This window comes from Heloderma suspectum, chromosome 4, assembly GCF_057233095.1.
Source record: "Heloderma suspectum isolate Gila_16-S chromosome 4, 16-S_ref, whole genome shotgun sequence".
In the NCBI taxonomy this organism is placed as follows: domain Eukaryota; kingdom Metazoa; phylum Chordata; class Lepidosauria; order Squamata; family Helodermatidae; genus Heloderma; species Heloderma suspectum.
The window spans coordinates 221,384,236-221,399,103 of NC_139461.1; the positions used below are offsets into that span (position 1 = coordinate 221,384,236).

The 14,868-nt window shown below is 43.8% G+C and overlaps 1 protein-coding gene across 2 annotated transcripts in view; it reads right to left on the reverse strand.

The window, feature by feature from the left end:
* The window catches only part of FGGY (FGGY carbohydrate kinase domain containing), a 224,942-nt gene that overhangs the window by 7,051 nt on the left and 203,023 nt on the right, over positions 1-14,868 (reverse strand). For both annotated transcript variants that reach the window (XM_084852367.1, XM_084852368.1), the window contains one exon: positions 1,343-1,404. In XM_084852367.1, coding sequence (XP_084708493.1) covers positions 1,343-1,404 — 62 coding nt within the window. The remainder of the gene's footprint in view (positions 1-1,342; positions 1,405-14,868) is intronic.

Here is a 14,868-nt window from a genome sequence, read left to right on the forward strand (position 1 = left end):
ACAAGAGCCTCTCTTGCTTACTGTAGGCAGTCCTTCAGGTAATTTGGTCCCAAACCATTTAAGGCTTTAAAGGTCAAAACCAACACTCATTAGCTGCACTGTGAATAAATGTTGGTCCTTCTCTGCTGCACTTCAGCTTTCCATAAAGAAGGGTGAATGCTAGGGTGAATGCCTGTTTACATTCACCCTAGGGTGAATGCCTGTTTACATGATAACCTTTCAGTGGAGACTGATAACCTTTGAATTCAGTTCAACTTCTGCTTTCTCTATAAGTTCAAAGGTAGGTAAGAGTGTGCTGTAAGAGACGTCACCACCCCCTAGCAAGATCTGGGCCTCTTGACGCCACCTTATTTTATTTTGCGGTGGCTTTTGTGGAAGGGGCAGTGATGGGCAAGTTATTTCCTGGAAAATTACTTGCCTCTCTCCATTGCCTCTCCCTTGACAAAGTAATATTGGGGCACCACAATGGGGAAATTGCAGCTCCTGGGTAAGCACACAGGTTTCTGCAGTATTCCACCGACAGCTTGCATGCGCAAAACAAATCTTTTTTCCTCAGAAAATGTGTTTCTCTTTCTTTGCCCCACCTCCAAGTACTCTGGGTGGATTTGTGACCATACATCAAGTATGCTACGCTTTAAGGTCTTTTTTAACTGAATACTTGGTGGCCAACACCTGCCTGGAAGCCCAAGCGATGCTTCTTCAGTGCAAATCTCCCCCTCCAGAGCAGTGGAGGGGGAGATTTGCAGTAGAGAGATCATGGCGGCGGGGGGAGTTTGTTGCTTAACCTTCTCCCACTTCTGCTTTCTCCCCTGAAGCCCCCTACCCCTTACCTGTAGCTTTTCCCCACTTGATGCAGCATTGGGGTGGGGGGTGAGGAGTAGGGAGAGAATAACCAAGGTATGGAGCTGCAGTGAAAACCCACTGGAAAGGGGAGAAGTGAACCAGGTCTTCCTGCTTAGCCCTTCTGCCCTCCGAAATGCCTCCTCCCCACACTCACGCTTTGCACTGGAGATACACATCCAGGCTTGTCCAGCATGTGTTGGCTGTCTAATGTTTTGCTCAGACCTAACATATATCTTAGTTTTACTCCGATACAACTTTCTGTACTTTGAAGCATCCAGAGGACTGAGTGTTTGTACATCTGCTGCAGGACCTGAAGGTTGTATGACCACCTGTTGGCCATGCCTTGATAAGTCTTGTGTCTTTCCCACTGGATATCCAAAGAAAGAAGGAACAAACATTAAGCCCCCTAAACACAGTCTAAGTAGAGAGCTCTGCACAAATTCCTAACTCTCCTAGACTGATACTCTGAAAAGAAAAAGGAAAATCAAAACCCCATTACCTTTTATCCTTGTGGTTTGGCAGCACAATTCTCCCAACTCTCCCCATCTTTTCCATAGCATCCTGTTTAAAGATCAACAGAAGCCGGAGTGGCCTGTTTCAGTTTAACATTCTTGGTAAAGAACAAGATGTTTCAGAAATTAAACAGAACACCACTGACGAGTTTTGTTCTGGATTAAAGACTTGGGTGTTTGAAATATGGCCTTTCTCATTATCAGACGGCAAAGAGAATACAATACTGAAGACTGCTAAGTAAGCCAAACACCCTGGAAGAGTGAAGGGAAGTAATTTGATTGTTTACACTACATTGAAAGGCATACACAGTAGTGGCTAGATTATTATTATTTGAATACAATACAATAGAGAAATTCCTCATTTCATAAAGGCATGTATGTACACACACACACAATGACTGACAGAATACTGATGAAGTTGGGAAATTTATCTAATCTTTTAGAAACACCTTGGCCCCAGCCAAGCTAAAGTTAGCCAGGACTGAGTCCCACTGAAAGCAACGGGATTTGAGCTAGCTTCGACTAACTAGTTCCACTGTTCTCAATAGAACTTAGGTTCCCTTAACTTGTTCCTGCCATGCCCACAGTGGTGTAGTGGAGGGGGTATGCAGGGGAGTGTTTATAAGGTTTTTTTTTCAAAGCAGAAGCGATGAAATTGCCTGCTGGAGTCATCCTGCATCCTCTGTCCATGGGCCCAGGATTGTTGATGGATCCTCAATATAAATTCTAGGAAAACAGGTGATATACGTATATTGACGGTGTGTCTACAGATTCTCCTTGGGGCCGTGGCTAGGAGGGTTGTTGTCAAGATGAGCTGCACTTCAAAATTTACCATTACAACACTGCACACATACATTACAAGAGAGGAGGAGACAGCAGGATTGTATTGCCTCTGTGCCTCATTGGCCACATCCCTAACAACCAGCTATTCAGTGGGAAATATGTATATAGGTGTGTCTTTGCAGTCCTCTGAATGTCTGGATGTCAGGGGTTGGGCTAGCAGGACAAGGTGATATCAGGGGCAGGGGGTGCAGGCATGGTATCTACAGGGCCTTAGGCTTTCTTCACATGAATCTTTTATCCTGCGATTGAGATTGCTCCTTCATGAAAGTTTGCGGGCTCTTTACATGACGCCGTGAATCTCCAGGGCGTCTCCTGCACTAAATACCCTTTGTTCCATTTTTTAATAGATCGCAGATAATGAGCTATCAAATTACCCCACTGTGTTCCACTTGAGTTCCCTCTGTTAAAAGAGTAAAAGCGGCAAGGAGTGAGATCACAGAAAGATAATGGAAGATTCAGATATGGGGAGAAAGAGGGGGAACGGGGAGGGAGGAAAGGAAGCGGGTGAAAAAGGGAGTTGTTGTGATCCTGCATTTAAAAAAGAAGCAGAAAGTCCCGTTTTAAATGCACGATTTTAGGCTGGTGTAGAGATGCCCTTAGTCCCAACTGTAGCTTTAGCTATATTAGGACATTATTACTAACATTTTCAGCCTTTCTTATAGCTCTCTGTAACCACGTGCACAGTGAGAACATTGCTCTAGCAATGTAAAGAGGAGTGGTTACTCTGGCACTCTACTCTGCTTTATCTTAATAGGATCAGGTGGGTCTGGCTGCGCAGCCATATTCCAAAACATGGCGTTAGAGAAATTCAAAGAAGAATCAGGACCAAATGAATTACAATCCGATACAGAGTTAAATATGATTCAGTCATCAATTTTAGTGTGCTTAAACATGTTTAACATGTGACAGATTGTGGCTGCCATTATTTATGTATTTGTTTGTTTATTTAAAATGTTTAGATACCGCCCTTCATCCTGTTTGGATTTCAGGGCTATGTACAACAGATTCATACTGCAGTAAAAAACAAACAAACAGTAAAACAGATTAAAAATTTAAAACAAACTATTATAACAAATTTCTAGGTGTATAAAATGCTTTTTGCCTTTGGAGTAAAACGCTGAAGTTTATTAGCAGGAGGATACTGTCTGTGAAACATGGGTCACTAAAGCATTGGCAGGAGGAGGAGAGAGAGGGAGGGAAGGAGAAGGAGGGAGAGTGCAGGGTGTGGGACTTGGAAGGGCAAAGGAACCTATTCAGAATTCACAGCCAGCCAAGCAGATTGTCCCTCAGCTTCCAAAGGGATGGATCAGAAGAAGCCACAAGATCTGAGCACATACCAGCTGTTAATCATGCACCCAAGTTCTTAATGTCCTGTGGTGACAAGATATTCTGAAAAATGTTTGACTGCAAATTCTGCAAGATTTTTTGGCAGAGTGTAGAGTCCATGACTGCCAGATATATTATGAGCTTGTCAAAGTGTGCCTTTACTGCATCAACTTTTAGCCATTATAGGATAGACTTGAAAATCTGGATTCAAAATATACAGCCTGATATACAGTCTACATATAATTGAAGGCAGGTGGTATCCTTGCTGCAGGATGGGTGAGTTGTGCTGTTTTGGAGAATGCTTCATTAGCAGAAGTGGCTGAATAAAGCTGAATCCAGAAACTGAAGGGGTTGGCAAACTTTACTGAGTCATAAACATAGTCCCCTTGCTAAGTAGCCAGAAGCAGAGCAAGTTAGGTGAGGCTTCTAACAAAATGAAACCATGACTACTACAGAACATATTAAACATGCTTGTCTTTTTATACACAAGGAAACCAGGCTAAAGAGGAAACTTATTTGGCTAAAGAGGAAACTTATTTAATTTGGCAAAGCAACATTTCCCTCGTCCTTGTGATCCCTGTTTGCACCTAAGGCTCTCTGATGATTCAGAGCTGTTAATTAGCTCTACTCCCTGAGTAATCTTTGTTATTCTGCCTACTAACTGATTTAAAACTGATTTAAAAGGACAAATTAACATGCACCCTTTTTTTGGTGTGATCACTATTCCAACACCATTCACTCTACAAAGACCAAACTTGCATAGGAAAATAACTAGTTTCAAGGCAAAATCTGAAGATTGGCTGTCAGGTTTGAACTTGACATAGAACTTCTCTGTGCTACACCTTGATATTATTTCAGTGCAGCCTCCATATACGTGTTCTCTTTTAGCACGATAGTATATAGCGGGCCCCCTTCATGGATCACTGCCTTGTTGTGGCGAAGAAGCTTGCGTAACTCAGTGAAGCCATAAGCTATGCCATGCAGGGCCACCCAAGACGGACAGGTCATGGTGGAGAGTTCTGACAAAATGTGGTCCACTGAAGAAGAAAATGGCAACCCACTCCAGTATTCTTGCCAAGAAAACCCCATGGAACGTGTCACAAGGCTAAAAGATATAACGCCAGAAGATGAGCCCCTCAAGTCGGAAGGTGTCCAATATACTACTGGGGAAGAGCAGAGGGAATTTGCAAGTAGCGCCAGAAAGAGTGAAGCGGCTGGGCCAAAGCCGAAAGGACACTCAGCTGTGAATGTGTCTGGTGGTGAAAAGAAAGTCCGATGCTGTAAAGAACAATATTGTTTAGGAACCTGGAATGTCAGATCAATGAATCAGGGTAAGCCGAGGGTGGTCAAACATGAGATGGCAAGATTGAACATTGACATCTTGGGAATCAGCGAACTAAAATGGACAAGCATGGGCGAATTTAATTCAGGTGACCATCATATCTACTACTGTGGGCAAGAATCCCTTAGAAGAAATGGAGTAGCACTCATAGTCAACAAAGGGTGGGAAAAGCAGTACTGGGGTACAATCTCAAAAACGATAGAATGATCTCAGTACGAATCCAAGGCAAACCATTCAACATCACGGTAACTCAAGTTTATGCCCCAACCACTGAGGCTGAAGAAGCTGAGGTTGATCGGTTCTATGAAGACCTACAACACCTTCTAGAACTAACACCAAAAAAAGATGTCCTCTTCATCATAGGGGATTGGAATGCTAAAGTCGGAAGTCAAGAAATCACCGGGATAACAGGCAAGCATGGCCTTGGTGTACAAAATGAAGCAGGACAAAGGCTAATAGAGTTTTGCCAAGAGAACACGCTGATCATAGCAAACACTCTTTTCCAACAGCACAAGAGGCGACTCTACACATGGACATCACCAGATGGTCAATATCGAAATCAGATTGATTATGTCCTTTGCAGCCAAAGATGGAGAAGCTCTATACAGTCAGTAAAAACAAGACCTAGAGCTGACTGGGGCTCAGATCATGAGATTCTTATTGCTAAATTTCGGCTTAAATTGAAGAACGTAGGGAAAACCACTAAACCATTCAGGTATGACCTCAATCATATCCCTTATGAATATACAGTGGAGGTGAGGAATAGATTTCAGGGATTAGACCTGATAGACACAGTGCCTGAGGAACTATGGATGGAGGACCGTAACACTGTTCAGGAGGCAGCAACTCAATCCATCCCAAAGAAAAAGAAATGCAAGAAAGCAAAGTGGCTGTCTGATGAGGCTTTACAAGTAGCTGAGGAAGGAAGGGAAGCGAAAAGCAAGAGAGAATATATCCAACTGAATGCAGATTTCCAGAGAATAGCAAGGAGACAAGAAGGCCTTCTTAAATGAACAATGCAAAGAAATCGAGGAAAACAATAGAATGGGAAAGACTAGAGATCTTTTCAAGAAAATCGGAGATCTCAAGGGAATGTTTTGTGCAAAGACGGGCATGATAAAGGACCAAGAAGGCAGGGACCTAACAGAAGCAGATGAGATTAAGAAGAGGTGGAAAGAATACACAGAAGAACTATACAGAAAAGATCTTAATGTCCCTGATAGCCATGATAGTGCGCTCACTGAACTTGAGCCGGACATCCTAGAGAGTGAAGTCAAGTGGGCCTTAGGAAGCATTACTAACAACAAAGCTAGTGGAGATGACAGTATTCCAGCTGAGCTGTTTAAAATCCTAAAAGATGATGCTGTTAAAGTGTTGCATTCAATATGCCAACAAATTTGGAACACTCAACAGCGGCCGCAAGACTGGAAAAGGTCAGTTTACATTCCAATTCCAAAGAAGGGCAATGCCAAAGAGTGTTCAAACTACCGTACAATTGCGCTCATTTCACATGCCAGCAAGGTTATGCTCAAAATCCTACGAGCTAGGCTTCAGCAGTATGTGAACCGAGAACTCCTGGAAGTACAAGCGGGGTTTCAAAGAGGCAGAGGAACTAGAGATCAAATCGCCAACATTCGCTGGATCATGGAGAAAGCAAGAGAATTCCAGAAAAATGTCTATTTCTGCTTCATTGACTACACTAAAGCCTTTGATTGTATGGATCACAACAAACTGTGGCAAATTCTTAAAGAGATGGGAGTACCAGACCACCTTACCTGTCCCCTGAGAAACCTGTACGAGGGTCAAGAAGCGACAGTAAGAACCAGACATGGAACAACCGATTGGTTCAAAACTGGGAAAGGATTATGACAAGGCTGTATACTGTTGCCCTGCTTATTTAATTTATATGCCGAGTATATCATGAGAAACGCCGGGTTGGATGAATCACAGGTTGGAATTAAGATTGCCAGGAGAATTATCAACAACCTCAGATACAAAGACAATACCACCTTAATGGCAGAAAGCGAAGAGGATCTAAAGAGCCTCTTGTTGAGGGTGAAAGTGAAGAGTGCAAAAGCTGGTTTGAAAGTCAACATTAAAAAAACTCAGATCATGGCATCTGGCCCCATCATTTCCTGGCATATAGAAGGAGAAGAAATGGAAGTCATGACAGATTTTATTTTCTTGGGCTCCAAGATCACTGCGGACGGTGACTGTAGCCATGAAATTAAAAGACGCTTGCTCCTTGGGAGGAAAGCTATGGCAAACCTAGATAGCATAGTAAGAAGCAGAGACATCACCTTGCCGACAAAGATTCATATAATCAAAGCTATGGTTTCCCCAATAGTAACGTATGGCTGTGAGAGCTGGACCATAAGGAAGGCTGAGCGCCGAAGAATTGATGCTTTCGAACTGTGGTGCTGGAGAAGACTGTTACGAGTCCACTGGACTGCAAGGAGGTCAAATCAGTCCATCCTAAAGGAAATCAACCCGGAGTGCTCATTGGAAGGACAGATACTGAAGCTGAAGCTCCAATATTTTGGCCACCTAATGAGAAGAGAAAAGTCACTGGAAAAGACCCTGATGCTGAGAAAGAATGAAGGCAAAAGGAGAAGGGGATGGCAGAGGATGAGATGGCTAGATAGCATCACTGATGCAATGAATATGAACTTGAGCACACTCTGGGAGAGAGCGGAGGACAGGAAGGCCTGGCATGCTACGGTCCATGGGGTCACAAAGAGTCAGACACGACTTAATGACTGAACAACAATATAGTGGGCATGGGGCAGGAGATCGGTGTCACTCGCTATCAGTGATGTCACAGGCTCTATCCAATAGGTTCCCATAGAATTCACAAAACCATATTCTAGGCAGCACTCCAACTAACTAAGACCCCACTAGCTGGAAGAAATAATCCCATAGCAACAATATTATATTGTGTTTTGACCGCCGGGAAGACATCATAACTTTCACAACAGAAGCACTTCCTTGTGAGAGGGTATATGGCACCCATGCAGCAAATGAATAATAACTGTGCATTTGCTGCACTACAGGCTGATCATGTGGAAGGCTTTAAGTGTCCTGGAAAGGAAGGAATCTTGTCTGCGAGAAGGACAGCTGGCAACTCCCCCAAGCATTCTAGACTTTCCTGCCTGGGTCACAGGTATTGTACAGAGAACATTCTCTGCTTGGCTTAGGCACGCGTTATTCTTTTGGAGATGATCCAGTCTTTTCGGATAAATATATACTTGCACAAGTTTTATTTAAAAGCAGTTATTCACTTAGCCTTAAAGTTTTTTTTCCCCTCATCTTCTGGAAAGAAGAAAACACCCGCCCACACAAACCATAAAAAGATTAAATGGCTTTCTTTCAGGGGAAGGGGGGGGGAGAGAGAGAGAGAGAGAGAGAACTATACTTAGCGCCTTGTCATGATGCACTATTTGGCTCTATTTCTGCAGGTTATTTATTTAATCATTGTCTCTGTATTAGAATTGGCTGATCCAGTATGGGAAAAGCTCAAAGCCTCCAATAGGCATGCAGCTCAAGAAAATTCACCCATGGTGACTATAATTATAGAGCATATCTAAGGTGAAAAGCATTTCCCCATCATTATTTCATTAATCCCCAATTAATCCTAATAACCCCATGGAAGGGAAGGTGAAACAGCTAAATAGCATTATTGCTATGGGAAACTGGGGCACCATTTATGTTTCCAGTATTTTACTGGTTTCTTATTGTCTGAGATGCAGCTGGTAAAGCAGGACACTGGTCACTTGGCAAGGCCTTTTATCCTTCCTCAGCTGGGCAATGAGGGTGGATACCAACAGCACGGGCAGCTCCAGGTCTTAGCCACTGGGTGTATACAGCCCATTCCACATACAGGCTGGGATTAGGGATTTTGAAAGGCATGTCCTCCCGGCACTCTGGGATCTTGGAGGCTCTCTTGAGGGAGCACAGTCATACCCAGAAATCTTCCCTTTGCAGCACAGCCCACAGACTGGTTCTCACAGCTGGTTCAATCTTTTGCCCTGCGCATCTCACTGGACCTGAAAGCATTTCTCTCCACTTTCCAGCTTACTTGCCCCAGAAACCATATTCATGAGGCAACACTGTCAAGAGGAATAGCATGTTTGAAGTGTGGTGGATAGCTACTGGGAAAAGGGCCTTTTCAGTAGTGGTGTCTCAATTATGGAATGTTCTTCCCCAAGTGGTTCGTCTGGCACCGACGTTGTCACGGTTTTGGGGCCAGGAGAAGATTTTTTGGGTGTTGTTTTTTTTTTTTTTTGGCCAGGCCTATTAATCTCAGCTTGTTTGATCCCTGCCAATAGTTTGTATGCCATTTTTCGATTCTGCTGCTGTCACTTTTTGGCACATTTTGTTTGTAACTGCTTTACTGCACTTTTATGGTGTTTTCTGAATTTGTAAGCTGTCCTGGGAACCTGTTTGAAGGGGAAGGTAGAAATAATGAAATACACACATTCATACTGAATTGTATCCATCCATCCCAGTGCTACAAACCCAAGCTGGTTTTAAAGTGGTTTAACTATGATGATATCCTTCTATATCAGCCTTGAGAACTACTAAAGGACAACAATGATATTAAAGTCTGGAGTTCTGGAACGCTTTCTTTGTTATGAATCTAGTGGAAGGTATACTTCCTCACATCTTGCTCATGTCAAAATTTGACCCATATTAAAAAAAAAAAAAAAATAGCTGCCAATCAGCAGTGCTGGTACAAGCTCTCACACCGCCTGAGGTGGGAGAGCACAGACATACTGCCACCACCTGCCATTGCTGCCACCACACCATCTCCCTCCCCGCTCGCCATACTTGCCACCACATCTGCCTCCCTTCCCCCGCCACAACCATCTCCAGAGTCACCCCTCTCCTAATGCCTGGCTCTGAGGAAGGACCCCTCAGAGCCAGGCATTTAGGCCTGGGCAGCTCCCTGAATAGCTGTGCTGGATACTTCTCTCGCAAGTACAGCTCTTCAGAGAGGCCACCCCCCGCTTGCTCGGAGTGACTCCTCAGAGTGGGTGGCAGCGGTGGCAGCAGCAATGGGGTTGGGAAGGGGATGGGAGACACAGAGGTGGCAAAGGTGTGGGTGAACTGGTGGCATGTGGTGGCGACAGAGCCACCGGGTGGGGGAGCACACAATTTGCTGCTCCTCCTGGCTGAGGCAAGAGATTCACCTCATGGCTTGCCAATCAGGGTAATAAGAATGGCCAAATTTAATCAGATCAGCAGTCTATTGGTTTTGGGTGCACGTCTCCAGGTATAACATAATGGGGAAAAACACTCTTAAGGGATAGGGGTTTCACATTCAAATTCAGTATTTCTAGCTCACAAACTAAATTTAAAGAATGCAATAGCTTTGTTTTAGATAGAACAATGAGGATGGCTCACACAAGACATGGCAGTCACTCCCAAGTGTAGCTTGTCACATGACGAATGCCAATATGCCCATTTAGTTTTTTGCCTTTTTTTTTTACCAGCCTTCAATAAAGTAATGAAAGTATAATGAATTCACTTTTTGAAAACAAAATATTCTCTAAGATGACTTTTTCATCATTTCTTTTCTCCTTTCCCGTAAATGCTATGCTAAAAATAAAGTCACAAACGTTCATGCTTGATCATAATTTGATCATAATTTCTAAAGGCTAGGCAAGATGCAAGTGACCGGGGGGGGGGGGGGGGGGGCTTGCAGACAAAAATAGAGCCTCTGTGGAGCATACATAAAAGCATGCATTCATAGTTCCTAGCCTTTGTTATAATGTCAAAGCTGAGACACATACAAGCTAGTAAACAATCTAGTTAGCAATTAGAGATTATCAGGAGTGCAACAGTCACTTCTCTATATAGACAGGAGAACACACAGTCCAGCAGACATGATTTTCAAAGGAGTAAGACAGCAGGGGAGGCAATACTATTTTGCTAATAAGAGTGAAGGGTACTGATGTCCAGGACTTACTAAAAGTGACTAGTAATGTTAAATGAGATTCTGTGCATGCAGTCAGCATTCAGCAGACAAGGCACCTGAAGTGAGTTGCTTTACAGGTGGATGTAAATAAGTTCCTTAATGTTAACTCTTCATTGAGTTTCTAAATGAAACCCTCCTTGATTACTGTGAAACTATGTAAACTACAGAGTCAGCAGCCTTGTAGGTGCATACATCACCTTCTTGTGCAAATGGTTTAAATATCCTCCTTTTAAAAGTGTAATGGTATTTGAAGAGCAGGGTATTCAAAGTTTAAATGCCTTTACATTGCTCTTATCTCTGACCACTGATTGGAGGTAAGAGTGAGTTTTCCCTGCTTAGCACTGAAGAAAGCCTCTTTCTCCCTCCCCCTCATCTCTCCAAGCACTGCTAATAGCAATGGTCTTTTCCCTGCAGTCCAACTGATCAGCGGGGAAAAGTGGGTGGGGGCAGCACATCCTGAAGCCAAGGGTCACATGAGGCCAACAGGCTGTGCACCCTGATCTGCAACAATGCCAGTGTGTCCTGGTTTTAGCATAATTAATAGTCTTCAGCAACTTCCACCCTCCACAAGCTCTCAATTGGTTTCTGAGCACCATTTTTGAGTACTGTTACTCAAAGCCCTCCTACAACTTCTCTGTCTCTTACACAGGCATAGGCACACATGGGCAGCTGAGATAACTTGAGGGCCCTGCTTCAAGCTACAGCATTACCGAAGCTGAGATTCATGTTGAAGATGAGCATGGCCTTTTCTCCAACAGCACCCTGACTGTAGAACTCCACAGGGAGGCCCATCAAACCATTTCTGTTTTGTACCTCAAAATAACATTAGTAAAAGCGGACTTTGTGGACTTAGCGAGGTGTTATTTGTAGACCTGACTTCCATTTCCGACGTGCCATGATAGTTTTTGCTTGCTGCTATGTTCCTGGTATTAAATATGGGTTGCATCCAATGGTGTCCATCCACTAGCAGATTCCTGCTTTCCCCCTGCAGCCCCCAGCACAGCCTCTAAATCTGTTCCAGAGAGTTGGGGGACCCTCTGGGGCAGATTTGGGGGAACACAGGGGAGGTAAAGAAGGGAAGTTCCTGTTTCACAAGCAGAAGTCCCCTTGGGATGGATGGATGTCCTATGTTTTTAAAACTAATGATGGTTTTTATATTGTTTTATCCATCTAACAAGTTAGTAGCCTCTCTCATGGCTCTGTGGAGTCAAGTTTGGTGGGATATATACATTTCAAAATAAATAATAAAATAAAAATAAGCAAAATTTTAGGGCTGAAAAAACCTATAGACAAAGGATAATCAGGGCATATCTTCCATCTTCCCCTTCCCCTTGAACAGTTACCCCACAAAATCTGTGCATATGTCAAAATCCTTCATCTTGCATTTTAAACACTAGCACTCATCCAAATAAAACATACTGTCCCATTTCCACAGTTTCATTTTTCACAGAACCAACACAGCACTTTGCATAGAATAAGAAAAAGTATAGAAAGCGGCCACTAACAAGCCTTGTGACACCCCTGTACCCCCTGCTTTCCACCAAAATGAGAGCACATTACCACAAGTTCTTTTCATTGAAAGGGACAGTGAATAAATGGACAGAGGGAGGGAGAGAATGGGTTATTAGGGATCACTGCAGGGAAGAAAAGCACATGAAAAGTTTCTAATGTGTCAACAGCCGCTCCAGGGGCAGCCCCCATGTAAACAGAGCCATAGTTAGACTTGGCAGCTGGATAAAATCAAAAGGAGAGAAGGGTCAGTGCAACTGAACTAGGAGTTTTCTGGCGTGCCAGTCATGATGTTAGTCATTTATTCAGGAGGCCAAATTTAGAAGGAGAATGAGCCATACTGATTGTCACCCCACCACCCTTCAGTCGGAAAGCCTGTTTTGTGGTTAAGTCTATTGCTAATATTAGGCAGCTGCTTATTCCACTTGTTGCTTTTCCAGTGCCTCCCCCTCAACATCCTGCAACGAACAAATAATTAAGCAATTGTATTTAGCGGGCGGCTGACAGTTCTGCACAGACTACAGCAGGTCAGGTGCCAGTCTGACTGCCCAGCAGTGGGAGGCTTGGCTTACATGGGCAATGGAAGGAGCCCAACAGCTTCACTCTGCTTTCAGCTCCCAAGTTTTGCTGGCACCAGGCACAATGGTTTAATGTGCTTTGGTCCCTGACTCAGCAGTGCTGGGTTTTGCACAGGGGAAGGGAACAGGTGTCCTTGAATGGGATTGTGACTCAGGATTGGGATGGGGTCAACAGTCTGTGGCAAGGGCTTATATTCAGATGTGGGCTGCCACCCCCACAATAAACTTGTGAAGAAACAGCAGTGGGACACACCAAGACAATCTGCCCCACCCATGTGCTGCTGGGTAGGATCACACATTCTCCTTCGTATCAAAAGAAGGCAGTTCAAAATGGTGTCATCAAATACACACTTCCAAGAAGCAAAATAAATGAAGTTATTTGCCACAACTGTTGGGATTCCACAGAGATTCACCTGTTGGTTGCATAGTACGTGGACGGAAAAGGGTGCTGATGCCACGTGTACCACTGTGGTAGTGAAACATGGAGCTGAGCCCACAAAGTGGCATAAAAATGGTGATTGGTAAGAGATGTTAATGAAGAGGCTGAAAATGTCACCCAGTGTAGACTGGGAACCATACTATACACAACATTAAACTTGTAGTTTTGTGAATCTATTTAAAATAGTAAATAGCAGTCACAGACCAGGGGCAGGGGATAATCAAGATCATGAAATATGGGGAGGTAATTTTGTGACCTCCCCCGTCTTGATTAAAATTGCACTTCTGAGGCTATTAACCCTGGGAGGGAAATTCCCATAGCAGCTGTGGGGGAGGATTTTTTAAATATTACGTTCCTTCAGTACAACATTGTTGGTGGTTTGGCACCAGTGGGAATTTCCCTGCTAATAGCAGCTTGGCTAGGGTGGTGGTGGTGTGTCATCCGTGGTGCAGGAAGAAAGGGTGACCCCCACATGGTTCTGACCAGTCCCCTCCAAGTGGCTGCTATTTACAGTTTCTAACAAGATGAACGCAACCACAAGTGACACGTTTAACCTCACAGGTAGTTTGACCTGTGGTCAGGTCTGGCTTTAATTGCTAAGCTGTCAGAGTTGAAATATTAAATGCTGCTCCTTGGCTCTTCCTCTGCTTTTCTCCGTTTCCCCCATACCTCTTAGGATTCCCTCAGAAAATACCTACATGGGAAGCACTTCCATTAGGGAATTAAGCAACTTGCAAGATTGCACGTGTGGGTTTTTAGGGTCCTCGTTCACACACAGGGAAGCCTGAGTTGCAAGCATGTTTCTAACATGGAATAGCTTTCAAAACATGCAAATTGCCATAATCAGTGTCATAAACCATTGGATTCCAGTGCTACGGCAAATCTGTATTTGTAGAGCTTCCAAATTGGAAGTCTTTCCATACCACACTACATGCTATTTTGCTTTCTATACTCCAAACCATGCTCTAAATGTCTTGGTGCTATTTTAGCCCACTTGCATTCAAGGTCTGTTTCAGAAAGGTTATCTATTGTTTGACATTGATGCCTGTCCAAAGAACAGACAAATCTGGGACCACTCTGCCACTGACAGCTATCCAGCTCCAAGGTACTGGTGAAGCTGGAACTAACCACAGCTTAGGATACCATACCATATGCATATTCCCTAAATAACGTGTCTGTTAAGGGCATGGCCCTTAACCACTGTAATTTCCCAGTATTTTGGAGCTTCAGTAAACATGGAAAACCATTAACACAATATGTTAAACTATAAGATTTTTTGTTAATTGAATTTTATTTATACAGCTTCCCCCAAACTCAAGTTCTTTGGGTGGCTCAGAAAGAAACACAACAAGGATAAGGAAGCTCCAGCTGCAGGCCTGATCTGCAGGGGTGGGGTGGGGGAACACGCATGCCTGATTGGCTGGGATCACACAACACACTAACCCGCACTCAGTGGTTGAACATGGGTTGTTGTTGAACCGTGGGTTGGCGTGTTG